This window comes from Pristiophorus japonicus, chromosome 6, assembly GCF_044704955.1.
Source record: "Pristiophorus japonicus isolate sPriJap1 chromosome 6, sPriJap1.hap1, whole genome shotgun sequence".
NCBI lineage: Eukaryota > Metazoa > Chordata > Chondrichthyes > Pristiophoridae > Pristiophorus > Pristiophorus japonicus.
Window position 1 is genome coordinate 260,877,975 of NC_091982.1, and position 14,467 is coordinate 260,892,441.

Below are 14,467 nucleotides of genomic sequence, written 5' to 3' on the forward strand. Positions count from 1 at the left end.
AGTTAGTCATTGAAAATTTAGCATTGTCATTTGATGTTGCTCACTGAGAATCAATTCAGAACTGCATTTTTAAAAAAATCCACATTATTTCCCCTTGTAACAATTCCACATTTATAATGTATTCTGACTGATGAGTTAGAAATAATTAATAACTTGTGTTGGGAAGTAGCCCTTGAGAGCTGGGCAATAGTACCAAAAAAGCTCTTCAGAAGCTCATGTTTTCAGGAGATTGAAAAGGAGTAATTCAAGAAGCTTGTAAGCTATAAAGTAATTGACAACATGCTGACCTATTGCGTTGTGACATTCAGCCAGGTGAGGTGAGAAAGCCAATGACGAATACTTTTTTAAAAAAGCTCAGCAGGCATGGAATATGTTGTGCACTGCAAGGGTACTAGTCTGATATTCACGTCTACCCCCATCCCCCTCAAAAAAAAACACAGTGAAAGGAGCATGGGCCCAAGTTTCGGGCCGCGCCGCCACAAAATGCGCCTAAAAAAAAAAACCTCACCTATTCTCCGGCTCCCTGCAGGTCCTCTGGAGCTGGGCGCGGCGCAGCATGAGCTGTAGGGAGCAGAGCCAGGTCCCTGCGCTGAAAATAGTGCCAGGACCTCTGCACATGCGCGCTACAGTGGCCGCGCATGTGCAGTAGCTCCAGGCGCCCAAAACTGTGGGAGGGGCCCGAAGCACGCAGCCCCTAGCCCTGGCCGAATGGCCTCACTGGGGCTGCGTGCATAAGGCTCCTCCCACCCGACCGGCCGAGACCTGACGCCACCTACCTGTAAATCCAGCCCAAGTCTTGGGCCCGGCCGTTCAGCCTCCCTCTCTCTCTCTCCCTTCTTCTCTTTCCCTTCTTCTCTCTCCTTCTTCTCTCTCCTTCTTCTCTTTCCCTTCTTCTCTCTCCTTCTTCTCTCTCCTTCTTCTCTCTCCTTCTTCTCTCTCCTTCTTCTCTCTCCTTCTTCTCTCTCCTTCTCTCTCCTTCTTCTCTCTCCTTCTTCTCTCTCCTTCTTCTCTCTCCTTCTTCTCTCTCCTTCTTCTCTCTCCTTCTTCTCTCTCCTTCTTCTCTCTCCTTCTTCTCTCTCCTTCTTCTCTCTCCTTCTTCTCTCTCCTTCTTCTCTCTCCTTCTTCTCTCTCCTTCTTCTCTCTCCTTCTTCTCTCTCCTTCTTCTCTCCTTCTTCTCTCTCCTTCTTCTCTCTCCTTCTTCTCTCTCCTTCTTCTCTCTCCTTCTTCTCTCTCCTTCTTCTCTCTCCTTCTTCCTCTCTCCTTCTCCTCTCTCCTTCTTCTCTCTCTCCTTCTTCCTCTCTCCTTCTTCCTCTCTCCTTCTTCTCTCCTCTCTCCTTCTTCTCTCTCCTTCTTCTCTCCTCCTTCTCTTCCTCTCCTCTCTCTCCTTCTTCTCTCTCCTTCTTCTCTCTCCTTCTTCTCTCTCCTTCTTCTCTCTCCTTCTTCTCTCTCCTTCTTCTCTCTCCTTCTTCTCTCTCCTTCTTCTCTCTCCTTCTTCTCTCTCCTTCTTCTCTCTCCTTCTTCTCTCTCCTTCTTCTCTCTCCTTCTTCTCTCTCCTTCTTCTCTCTCCTTCTTCTCTCTCCTTCTTCTCTCTCCTTCTTCTCTCTCCTTCTTCTCTCTCCTTCTTCTCTCTCCTTCTTCTCTCTCCTTCTTCTCTCTCCTTCTTCTCTCTCCTTCTTCTCTCTCCTTCTTCTCTCTCCTTCTTCTCTCTCCTTCTTCTCTCTCCTTCTTCTCTCTCCTTCTTCTCTCTCCTTCTTCTCTCTCCTTCTTCTCTCTCCTTCTTCTCTCTCCTTCTTCTCTCTCCTTCTTCTCTCTCCTTCTTCTCTCTCCTTCTTCTCTCTCCTTCTTCTCTCTCCTTCTTCTCTCTCCTTCTTCTCTCTCCTTCTTCTCTCTCCTTCTTCTCTCTCCTTCTTCTCTCTCCTTCTTCTCTCTCCTTCTTCTCTCTCCTTCTTCTCTCTCCTTCTTCTCTCTCCTTCTTCTCTCTCCTTCTTCTCTCTCCTTCTTCTCTCTCCTTCTTCTCTCTCCTTCTTCTCTCTCCTTCTTCTCTCTCCTTCTTCTCTCTCCTTCTTCTCTCTCCTTCTTCTCTCTCCTTCTTCTCTCTCCTTCTTCTCTCTCCTTCTTCTCTCTCCTTCTTCTCTCTCCTTCTTCTCTCTCCTTCTTCTCTCTCCTTCTTCTCTCTCCTTCTTCTCTCTCCTTCTTCTCTCTCCTTCTTCTCTCTCCTTCTTCTCTCTCCTTCTTCTCTCTCCTTCTTCTCTCTCCTTCTTCTCTCTCCTTCTTCTCTCTCCTTCTTCTCTCTCCTTCTTCTCTCTCCTTCTTCTCTCTCCTTCTTCTCTCTCCTTCTTCTCTCTCCTTCTTCTCTCTCCCTCTTCTCTCTCCCTCTTCTCTCTCCCTCTTCTCTCTCCCTCTTCTCTCTCCCTCTTCTCTCTCCCTCTTCTCTCTCCCTCTTCTCTCTCCCTCTTCTCTCTCCCTCTTCTCTCTCCCTCTTCTCTCTCCCTCTTCTCTCTCCTTCTTCTCTCTCCCACGTCCTCTTCCTATCTCCTCCATCCCCCTTCCCCCTCCACCTCCCACGTCCTCTTCCTATCTCCTCCATCCCCCTTCCCCCTCCCCTCGCTGTCAGAAACACAGACACTGACAGAGAGATAGAGACACACTGGGGGGGGGGGGGGGGGCGTCCCAGCACGCTGTTGGAGGACTCCCGGTGCTGCAGTCGGGAAGTAGAAAATGTTTTTTTTATTGATAAATTTTTAAAAAATCTTTTATTAATTTTTTTGATTGATTTATTGATGTATTTATCATTTATTATTGATGATGGCTCTTTATTTGTAAAACTGAAGTGTTTAATGTTTGTAAACTTCCCTTTTAAACCCCCCCCCCCCATTCCCTACGCCTGATTTGTAACCTATGCCTGATTTTCTAAAGTGTAGACAAGGTTTTTTTCGAACGTACAAAAATCTTCACTTACTCTATTCTAAATTAGTTTGGAGTAAGTTTTCACTGCCTAAACTTTGAAAACATGCGTAAGTGGCCGGACACGCTCCCTTTTGAAAAGAAAATTCTGTTCCAAAGTGAAACTGTTCTAACTGACTAGAACTGGAGCAAACTAAATGCCGAGAATTCACATTTCTAAGATACTCCGTTCTACACCAGTTGCTCCAAAAAAACAGGAGCAACTCAGGCCAAAACTTGGCCTCCATAAACTGAGAGCATATAAAATAAGAATTTGTCAGCATGGCAAATGTGTTTAGCATTTTTTTAGCAGGACATTTCACTTTGACTATTTCAGCCACCTTTCTCCTTTTCTGCCCTTTCAATACACGAATCTATAAGCCAATCAACTTGTTTCTTTGCTGGAAGCAAATGCATGTAGAGGGTTTGTAAAAGTTTTTTTTTACAAATGCATTCCTAATTTAGTAGAGGCCAGTTGATTGTAATAGGGTGAGATTGAGGGTAAGTCACTCAAGCTATTTATTTATGGTCCCCAAGGATTGTTGTCAAAACTGAATTTCCATTTTATCACATCATGTGACATAAGTGATTCAGAACAATTATTGTTAATTGGTTTCATGTACCTTCACTACTTGAAGCTTATGGGTTGCGAAAGATGAAGTAAATATGGTCCTACTTTATTCCATTAAAGTGCAGCTGGTTAAAATTTCTGTTTGAAGAAATGATATTCAGATTCATCTCTTAATATTACAAGATCATGAGCTTCTCTAATAGATTAACTTATGATTGCTGCACATTTTGTGTCAGTAAAGCAGTGTTGGGAGCAAACGAGTAATATATTTGTTGCGACAATTCCTTGAAATGTGTGTGTAATGTATATGGAGTATTCAGAATTTAGAAGACATTTTCTTGAATGCTGCACCTCTGGACTGACCAGAATGTAATCAAGTAAGTTGGAAACATTTCACCGTTCTTTTTTGTGCGTTTATAATTAAACATATTGAATTAATTTGATTGACGTACACTGAACCCTTGTGGTGACAACAGTAATAATTTGAGACTCCAGGTCCCTCCTGACATTTAAGTGCCAATTCTCTCACTGTCTTTTGCTTCTGAAGGATCACTCTCTGCTGACTGAAATACTTGATGTTCTTCAGACTTCTGTCCCTACTCAGGTTATACATGTAAGTACAATATACCTGTAACATTCTCTATCCTACATGTTCAGTGACATTCATTTTTCTGCAATGGCTCATTTTTTTCACTTGCACGAAATTCATTCATTTTTATGATAGTCAAAGGAAAATCAACTTAAAGCACACTTGGTTAACAGTTTGTTAGATCTGCTTATATTCTTCATGGAGTGGTAGCATGTTGGCTTTGCTTGCCAATAATGATGGGGAATTCCTTCTGTCTGTTCTGCAGTTGATTGTGCAGAAAAGTTGCAGATACTAAATTTTTTATGGCACTGAGCAGATATGGGAGAGCTCATTTGGAGTTTGGGCATGTAAAGGAAGGAAATTAATATAGTAATGTTTAAGCATGGTCTATTGCCAAAAAAACCCCATTAAATTACAACGAATAAACTAATTGTCCCCAGAATGTAGTGAACATTCAGTGAATGGGTGGGAATGTTAATAATTATGCAATACATGTAGCCAGTAGTGGTTAGCTAAAACTACATGTAATATGAAATTTATTCCATGTACAAGTGAGAGGGGCCTGATTGGGACTGTTCCGACAAACTTTTTGCAGTTGGAGGGGGCGGGTGGAATTCAAACACCAGAAAACCAGTGCACAGCTGTAACTAGAGCGGTGTCAGTACTGTGTGGTTTGCTGGCTCTGTTCAGCTGATGCACCAGTGCTCGGCTGCTCAATTACACTGCATCAGTCATGTGCACCTTCCACTGTAGCAGTCATGGTTCTTAATATTGCTTTGGAGGGTGGACAGATGTCAACTATGTAAAATAAAAATGAAGTTTCTAAATTTTCAATAAAATCGCACAAAACTGAAATGTTTTTGTTCGGCAAGCCACTTGCTGCTTGGAAAGTTCCACTTGGGAAGGAGTTCTGTTTATGCTGGAGTTGTGGAATAAACATCATGTTCATCATATTCCTGTGGTGTATCATGTATATAACAATTTTTCAGATAGTTGTCAAGACTGAAAGCTTGACACGTCTGCCACTGTTGCCTCTTTACAAGATTGGGATAGTTGTCGATTCTTTCTGAAGACGAATTATTTTGCCCATTATATAAAGCAGCAGTTCAACCTCACTTACCAGCATACCCAGCACTGCTGAGCAGGTTTGATGAGCAATTGACATCTTCAGTCTAAAATCTATCTAGTTAAATTAAAATTGAATGATTTCTTATAAAGTGTTAAACTAACTGAACACTTCACCTGTGTAAGGATTTTTAGTTGCTGTAAATGCAGATGTACAATTCATGTACGTACCTTCAACAGATTTTTAAAACTCGTAGTGCAGAAACTCTAGAGAAGTATCGAAAGTGCAGGGGTGAAATTAAAAGGGAAATTAGGAAAGCAAAGAGAGAGCATGAAAAAACTTCGCCAAGTAAAATCAAGGAGAACCCAAAGATGTTTTATAAATACATTAAGAACAAGAGGATAACTAAAGAAAGAGTTGAGCCTCTTGGAGACCATAAAGGTAATCTGTGTGTGGAGGCGGAAGACGTGGGTATGGTTCTTAACGAATACTTTGTGCCTGTTTTCACAAAAGAGAGGAGCGATGCAGACATTGCAATCAGGGAGGAGGAGTGTAAAATATTAGATTAAATAAACATAGTGAGAGAGTATTAAGGGGCTTATCAGCTTTGAAAGTGGATAACTCCCCAAGTCCGGATGAAATGTATCCAAGGCTGTTACGAGAAGCAAAAGAGGAAATATCAGAGGCTCTGACCATCATTTTCCAGTCCTCTCTGGCTAAAGGTGTGGGATTGGAGGACTGTTAACGTGGTACCTTTGTTTAAAAAGGGAGAACGGGATAGACCAAGCAATTACAGGCCAGTCAGCCTAACCTCGGTGGTGGGAAAAGTATTGGAAACAATTCTGAGGGACAGGATAACTCTTCATTTAGAAAGACACGGGTTAATCAAGGACCGTCAGCATGGATGTGTAAAAATAATTTTTTGAGGAGGCAACAAGGAGGGCCGATGAGGGAAGTGCGTTTGATGCAGTGTATATGGATTTTAGCAAGGCTTTTTAATAAGGTCCCACATGGCAGACTGGTCACGAAAGTAAATGCCCATGGGATGCAAGGCAAAGTGACAAGTTGGATCCAAAATTGGCTCAGGAGCAGGAAGCAAAGGGTAATGATTGATGGGTGTTTCTGTGACTGGAAGGCTGTTTCCAGTGGGGTTCCGCAGGGCTCAGTACTAGGTCCCTTGCTTTTTGTGGTATATATCAATGATTTAGACTTGAATGTAGGGGATATGATTAAAAGTTTGCAGATGATACAAAAATCGGCAGTGTGGTTGATAATGAAGAAAGCAGCTGTAGACTGCAGGAGGATATCAATGAACTGGCCAGGTGGGCAGAACAGTGGCAAATGGAATTTAATCTGGAGAAGTGTGAGGTAATGCATTTGGGGAGGGCGAACAAGACAAGGGAATACACATTAATGGTAGGACACTGAAGTGTAGAGGAACAAAGGGACCTTGGAGTGCAGGCACACAGATGTGGTAATGTGGGAAAATGTGAAGTTATCCACTTTGACAGAAAAAATAGAAAAGCAAATTACAATTTAAATGGTGAAAAATTGCAAATTGCTGTATTACAGAGAGACCTGGGGGTCCTTGTGCATGAAACACAAAGTTAGTATGCAGGTACAGCAAGTAATCAGGAAGGCAAATAGAATGTTGGCCTTTATTGCAAGGGGGATAGAGTATAAAAGCAGAGAAGTCCTGCTACAACAGTACAGGGTATTGGTGAGGCCACACCTGGATTACTGACGTTTTGGTCTCCGTAATTGAGGAAGGATATACTTGCATTGGAGGCTGTTCAGACAAGGTTCATTACTAGGTTGATTCTGGAGATGTGGGTGTTGACTTATGAAGGTAGGTTGAGTAGGTTGGGCCTATACACATTGGAGTTCAGAAGAATAAGAAATTATCTTATTGAAACATACAAGATAATGAGGGGGCTCGACAGGGTGGATGCTGAAAGTATATTTCCACTCAAAGGGGAAACTAAAACTAGAGGACATAATCTTAGAATAAGGGGCTGCCCATTTAAAACTGAGATGAGGAGAAATTTCTTATGTTTGTAAATCTATGAAATTCTCTGCCCTAGAGAGCTGTGGAGGCTGGGTCATTGAATATATTTTAAGGTGGAGATAAACAGTTTTTTGAGCGATAAGGGAGCAAAGGGGGAGTCGGCAGGGAAGTGGAACTGAGTCCATGATCAGATCAGCCATGATCTTATTGAGTGGTGGAGTAGGCTTGATGGCCCAAATTGCTTATACCTGCCTATTTATGTTCTTATCCCTGAAGGTAGCAGGTCAGGTAGATGAGGTGGTTAAGAAGGCATACGGAATACTTGCCTTTATTAGTCGAGGTATAGAATACAAGAACAGGGAGGTTATGTTTCAATTGTATAAAGCACTAGTTAGGCCACAGCTAACTGCGTGTAGTTCTGGTCACCACATTATCGGAAAGACATGATTGCACTCGAGAGGGTACAGAGGAGATTTGCGAGGATGTTGCCTGTACTGGAGAATTTTAGCTATGAGGAAAGATTGGATAGGCTGGGTTTGTTTTCTTCGGTACAGAGTAGACTGAGGGGAGACCTTATTGAGGTGTATAAAATTATGAGGGGCCTAAACAGAGTGGATAGGATGGACCTATTTTCCTTAGCAGAGGGGTCAACAACTAGGGGGCATAGATTTAAAATAATTGGGGGGAGGTTTACAGGGGATATGAGGGGAAATTTCATCAGCCAGAGGGTTTTGGGGGTCTGGAACTCACTGCCTGAAAGGGTGGTAGAGGCAGAAACCCTCACCACATTTTAAAAAGTACTTGGATGTGCACTTGATGTGCTGTAACCTACAAGGCTACAGACCAAGAGCTGGACAATGGGATTAGGCTGGATAGTTCTTTGTTGGCCAGCGGAAATGGCCTCCTTCCGTGCTGTAAATTTCTATGATTCTAAGGCATGTGAGCCAACTGTTTCAGAATGCAGAATAGTATTTTGTCCAGATGTAAGAACTGGGGTGTCTCCATATTTAATGTGCAAATGTAGAAAATTACATTAGTTGTATTTCACAACCATCATTTTGGAGATTTGAAGTTTTAATAATGAGGGATAGTGACCAGTTTAGTTCAGTGCAGTAAACTGTATTTACACTAGCTACGGTTCAATTGGATAATGACTAGTTTTCTTACCTATACGAACATACTGAAAGATCATCTGATCCGCCTAGCCTATTCCACACAGTCGTGTAACTTGAAGCATCATGGTTTGACACTTTCTTACTGACCAACAGCCGTTTATCTCTTGGGAGAGGCAAAAACACTGAAAGAACCCCAAAACCAATTGGAGGGAAAAAAAATCCCGCCCGCTCCCCATAACCCTCGATTCCCTTATTGTTCAAATTCTGTCTGTCTCTACCGTAAATATATTCAATGACCCAGCCTCCACAGCTTTTTGGGGTAGAGAATTCCAAAGATGCACGACCCTCTAAGAGAAGAAATTCTTCCTCATTTCCGTTTTTAAATGGGTGACCACTTGTTCTGAAACTATGCCCCCAGTTCTAAATTCCCCCACGAGTGGAAACAACCCCTCTGCATGTAGCCTGTCAAGCCCCCTCAGAATCTTGTACATTTCAATAAGATCACCTCTCAGCCTTCTAAAGTCCAGTGAGTATATGCCCAACCTGCTCAACCTTTCTTCATATGACAACCCCTTCATCTCAGGAATCAACCTCATAACCCTTCTCTGAACTGCCTGCAATGCATGTATATCCTTCCTTAAATGAGACCAATACTGTACGCAGTATTCTAGGTCTGGTCTTACCAATGCCCTGCACAGTTGTAGCAGGACTTCCCTACTTGTATACTCCATCCCCTTTGCAATAAAGGCCAACATTCCATTTGTCTTCCTAATTACTTGCAGTACCTGCAGCTAACTTTTTGGGCCCAAGTTTCGGGCCGCGCCTAGAACGGTGCAGCCCTGACCTGGACGGCTGTTTTTCGCGCTGGAAAGTGCGCCTAAAAAGTACTTACCGCTTCTCCGGCTCGCTGCAGGTCCTCTGGAGCTGGGCGCGGCGTAGCACGAACTGTGGGGGGCGGAGCCAGGTCCCTGCGCTGAAAACAGTGCCGGGACCTCTGCACAGGCGCGCTACAGTGGGCGCACATGTGCAGTAGCTCCAGGCGCCCACTGTATCTCCCTCCCTCCCCCTCCCCCCACCCCTTCCTCCTCCCCCTCTCCCTCTTCCTCTCTCCCTCTCCCCCCTCTCTCCTCCACCCCCCTCCCCTCGCGGTCAGAAACACAGACACTGACAGACAGAGAGTGAGAGAGACACACTGGGTGGGTGGTGCCATCCCAGCACGCTGTTGGAGGACTCGCGGTGCTGCAGTCGGTAAATAGAAAATGTTTCATTAATTTTTATTGATCTATTTATCATTTATTATTGATGATGGCCCTTTATTTGTAAAACTGAAGTGTTTAATGTTTGTAAACTTCCCTTTAAACGCCCCCCCCCCCCAATTCCCTACGCCTGATTTGTAACCTACGCCTGATTTTCTAAGTGTAGGCAAGGTTTCTGAGCGTACAAAAATCTACACTTACTCCATTCTAAGTTAGTTTGGAGTAAGTTTTCACTGCCTAAACTTTCAAAACTGGCGTAAGTGACCGGACATGCCCCCTTTTGAAAATAAAATCTATTCCAAACTGAAACTGTTCCAACTCACTAGAACTGGAGCAAACTAAATGCCGAGAATTGCAATTTCTAAGATACTCCATTCTAAACCAGTTGTTCCAGAAAAAACAGGAGCAACTTGGGCCGAAACTTGGCCCCTTTGTGTTTCATGTACAAGGACCCTCAGGTCCTTCTGTAGTAGAGCATTTTGTAATTAATCCTCATTTAAATAATTTAGCACTTTTATTTTTCATACCAAAGTGGATAATCTCTCATTTTCCACATTATACTCCATCTGCTAAATTTTGCCTACTCACTTAGTCTGTCTATATCCCTTTGCAGATTCTTTGTGACCTCCTCATAAATTGCTTTCCCACCTATCTTTGTATCATTAGCAAATTTGGCTACATTTAGCTCGGTCCCTTCATCCAAGTCATTAATGTAAATTGTAATTAGTTGAGGCACCCCACTAGTTACAGTTTGCCAACCTGAAAATAACCCATTTATTCCAACTCTCTGTTTTCTGTTAGTTAGCCAATCCTCTATCCACGCTAATGTATTACCCCCAACCCCGTGAGCTCTTATCTTGTGCAGCAACCTTTTTATATGACACCTTATCGAATGCTTTCTGGAAATGCAAATACATACCATCTGCTGGTTCCCCTTTATCCACCCTGCTCGTTACATCATCAAAGACCTCCAGCAAATTTGTCAAACATGATTTCCCTTTCATAAAACCATGCTGACTCTGCTTGACTGCATTATGTTTTTCTAAATATCCTGCTCCTATTTCCTTAATGATGGACTCCAGCATTTTGTCAATGACAGATGTTAGGCTAACTGGTCTAGAGTTTCCTGCTTTCTGTCTCCCTGCTGCTGTGTTCCCGCGGAGAGTTCTGTGTTTATTACTCCCTGCTGCAAAATGTAATGATACAGGGTCAGTTGCTTCAAATTTAGAAATTGTCGATAGACCCAATCAACATTCCCGTTATGCGGCCGCGCGCGGTCTGGAGGTCCTGCACAAGGCGCTCATCGGCTTTACAACCGAGCATGGTTGAAAAATAGCCAGTTAAAGGGCCCGTGAACCAAAAAAAATTGCAGGGAACATTGGATCCATTCATGTTTGCTAGACTTGTGCTTTTCGAATTTCATCTCTACATAAAATTAAAGTCTGATTGGAGAGTCTGAAATGCACATTACATAAATAGGAGCAGGAGTAGGCCATACGGCCTCTCGAGCCTGCTCTGCTTTATATTAAAAAGAAGCTTTTGTTAAATGGTGAAACAATCCAAGGGAATAAGCCTTTATTTACTAGCTCCCTCGGAAAATTTTCTTAAAACTAGAGATTTTTTTTGTGATTGAATGGGAAAACTTGGGGTCCCGTTGAAGTGTTTTGCATTGTGGAGGGGCAAATTATCTCGTTTATGCTATGCAGTTAACTGGAAATTCTCAGCAACTATAGAATATGATGCAAGGGAAATAAATTCTATATTATTTCTGGGGCTAGAATGGCTGGCTTGTAGAGATCAGAACTATTATATAACCACTGAATGAATTTTGTGCCAGGTGATATTTCAAACATCCACATCTATTTCTTTCACCTTTCTCCCATGCTTGACATTGCATGATCTGTGCTTGCTAAACATTTGGAATCTTGTATTCAACTGTTTCCTCTAAGGATTTGCTTCTTTGATTATTGAGAAGGCATAACGAGAGGTAGAACATTCTTCATTACATCATTTTCTCAGAGTAGCCACTTTTTTTTTTCAAAAGGAGCAGTAGATTTCAAAAATTGGGGTAAGGTGGAGATGTTTTTTTTCTTGAATAATTGAGGATAAATACACTCCTAAAATTTACCTTTTTGAGTTTGTTTGAGGCAGAACTTGGTTCTGTGTTTCATTGATGTATTGATTATCTGGTATCTCCACTTGGCAAATGAATGGGAGAGAAAGTTGCTCCAAAGCAGGTGGAGCGATGCCAACCACAATTCCTTCCACCCACTATCAGACATTGCGATGTTGGAGGAGTAGCTGGAACGTTAAGTGCATTTTTGAAGGAAATCAAAAATGTATTTATAAATGATCAAAATTTAATTGTGATTCCATCGCACTCAATCTTGAATATGAAATACTGCTTCTTAACAAATTGTTGGCTACTTGTTCAACATTCTCAATTGATCAAAATCCATGTACATAGATATGAATAAGTTATGAGCAGCATCCCTTTTGATTTCCCTTCTCTTTTCCTTAGAGAAAATTACTGAGCACTGTTTCCTCTGTTATAGGATGGTTAGTTTTGATTAAATTGCTTGATCTGAAATGCATTCCTGTTCAGTTGCTTTGATCAGCACTGCTCTGTCTTCTAATTATTGGGTAAAATGTATTTTCATAGAAACATAGAAAATAGGTGCAGGAGTAGGTCATTCGGCCCTTCGAGCCTGCACCGTCATTCAATAAGATCATGGCTGATCATTCCCTCAGTACCCCTTTCCTGCTTTCTCTCCATACCCCTTGATCCCCTTAGCCGTAAGGGCCATATCTAACTCCCTCTTGAATATATCCAATGAACTGGCATCAACAACACTCTGCGGCAGGGAATTCCACAAGTTAACAACTCTGAGTGAAGAAGTTTCTCCTCATCTCAGTCCTAAATGGCCTACCCATTATCCTAAGACTATGTCCTCTGGTTCTGGACATCCCCAACATCGGGAGCATTCTTCCCGCATCTAACCTGTCCAGTCCTGTCACAAACTTATACGTTTCTATGAGATCCCCTCTCATCCTTCTAAACTCCAGTGAATAAAGGCCCAGTTGATCCAGTCTCTCCTCATATGATAGCCCAGCCATCCCTGGAATCAGTCTGGTGAACCTTCGTTGCACTCCCTCAATAGCAAGAACATCCTTCCTCAGATTAGGAGACCAAAACCGAACACAATATTCCAGGTGAGGCCTCACTAAGGCCCTGTACAACTGCAGTAAGACCTCCCTGCTCCTATACTCAAATCCCCGAGCTATGAAGGACAACATACCATTTGCCGCCTTCACCACCTGCTGCACCTGCATGCCCACTTTCAGCGACTGGTGAACCATGACACCCAGGTCTCGTTGCACCTCCCCTTTTCCTAGTCTGCCACTATCCAAATAATAATCTGCCCCCAAAATGGATAACCTCACATTTATCCACATTATACTGCATCTGCCATGCATTTGCCCACTCACCTAACCTGTCCAAGTCACCCTGCAGCCTCTTAACATCGTCACAGCTCACACCACCACCCAGTTTAGTGTCATCCGCAAACTTGGAGATATTACACTCAATTCCTTCATCTAAATCGTGAATGTATATTGTAAAGAGCTGAGGTCCCAGCACTGAGCCCTGCGGCACTCCACTAGTCATTGCCTGCCATTCTGAAAAGGATCCGTTTATCCCGACTCTCTGCTTCCTGTCTGCCAACCAGTTCTCTATCCACGTCAGTACATTACCCCCAATGCCATGCGCTTTGATTTTGCACACCAATCTCTTGTGCGGGACCTTGTCAAAAGCCTTTTGAAAGTCCAAATACACCACATCCACTGGTTCTCCCTTGTCCACTCTACTAGTTACATCCTCAAAAAATTCCAGAAGATTCGTCAAGCATGATTTCCCTTTCATAAATCCATGCTGACTTGGTTCAATCCTGTCACTGCTTTCCAAATGCGCTGCTATTTCATCCTTAATGATTTGATTCCGACATTTTCCCCACTACTGATGTCAGGCTAACCGGTCTATAATTACCCGTTTTCTCTCTCCCTCCTTTTTTTTTAAAGTGGTGTTACATTAGCTATCCTCCAGTCCATAGGAACTGATCCAGAGCCAGTAGACTGTCGGAAAATGATCACCAATGCAGCCACTATTTCTATGGCCACTTCCTTAAGTACTCTGGGATGCAGACTATCAGACCCTGGGGATTTATCGGCCTTCAATCCCATCAATTTCCCTAACACAATTTCCTGCTTGATAAGGATATCCTTCAGTTCCTCCTTCTCACTAGACCTACTATCCCCTAGTACATTCGGAAGGTTATTTATGTCTTCCTTCATGAAGACAGATCCGAAGTATTTGTTCAATTGGTCTGCCATTTCTTTGTTCCCCAGTATAAATTCACCTGAATCCGACTGCAAGGGACCTACGTTTGTCTTCACTAATCTTTTTCTCTTCACATATTTATATAAGCCTTTGCAGTCAGTTTTTATGTTCCCTGCAAGCTTCCTTTCGTACTCTATTTTCCCCCTCTTAATGAAACCCTTAGTCTTCCTCTGTTGAATTCTAAATTTCTCCCAGTCCTCGGGTTTGTTGCTTTTTCTAGCCAAATTATATGCCTCTTCCTTGGCTTTAACATTATCCTTAATTTCCCTTGTTAGCCACGGTTGAGCCACTTTCCCCCATTTTATTTTTACTCCAGACAGGGATGTACAATTGCTGAAGTTCATCCATGTGATCTTTAATGTTTGCCATTGCTTATCCACCGTCAACCCTTTAAGTATCCTTTGCCAGTCTATTCTAGCCAATTCATGCCTCATACCATCGAAGTTACCTTTCCTTAAGTTCAGGACCCTAGTTTTCAAATTAACTGTCACTCTCCATCTTAATAAAGAATTTTACCATATTA

The 14,467-nt window shown here is 42.7% G+C and overlaps 1 protein-coding gene across 7 annotated transcripts in view; it reads left to right on the forward strand.

Moving 5' to 3' along the window:
- LOC139266063 (disks large homolog 1) overlaps window positions 1-14,467 on the forward strand; it is a 493,057-nt gene that overhangs the window by 41,376 nt on the left and 437,214 nt on the right. For 4 of the 7 annotated variants that reach the window (XM_070883900.1, XM_070883901.1, XM_070883902.1 and 1 more), the window contains exon 4: window positions 4,062-4,127. The exons of the other annotated variants lie outside the window; for them this stretch is intronic. In XM_070883900.1, coding sequence (XP_070740001.1) covers window positions 4,062-4,127 — 66 coding nt within the window. The remainder of the gene's footprint in view (window positions 1-4,061; window positions 4,128-14,467) is intronic. 7 annotated transcript variants of the gene reach the window in all.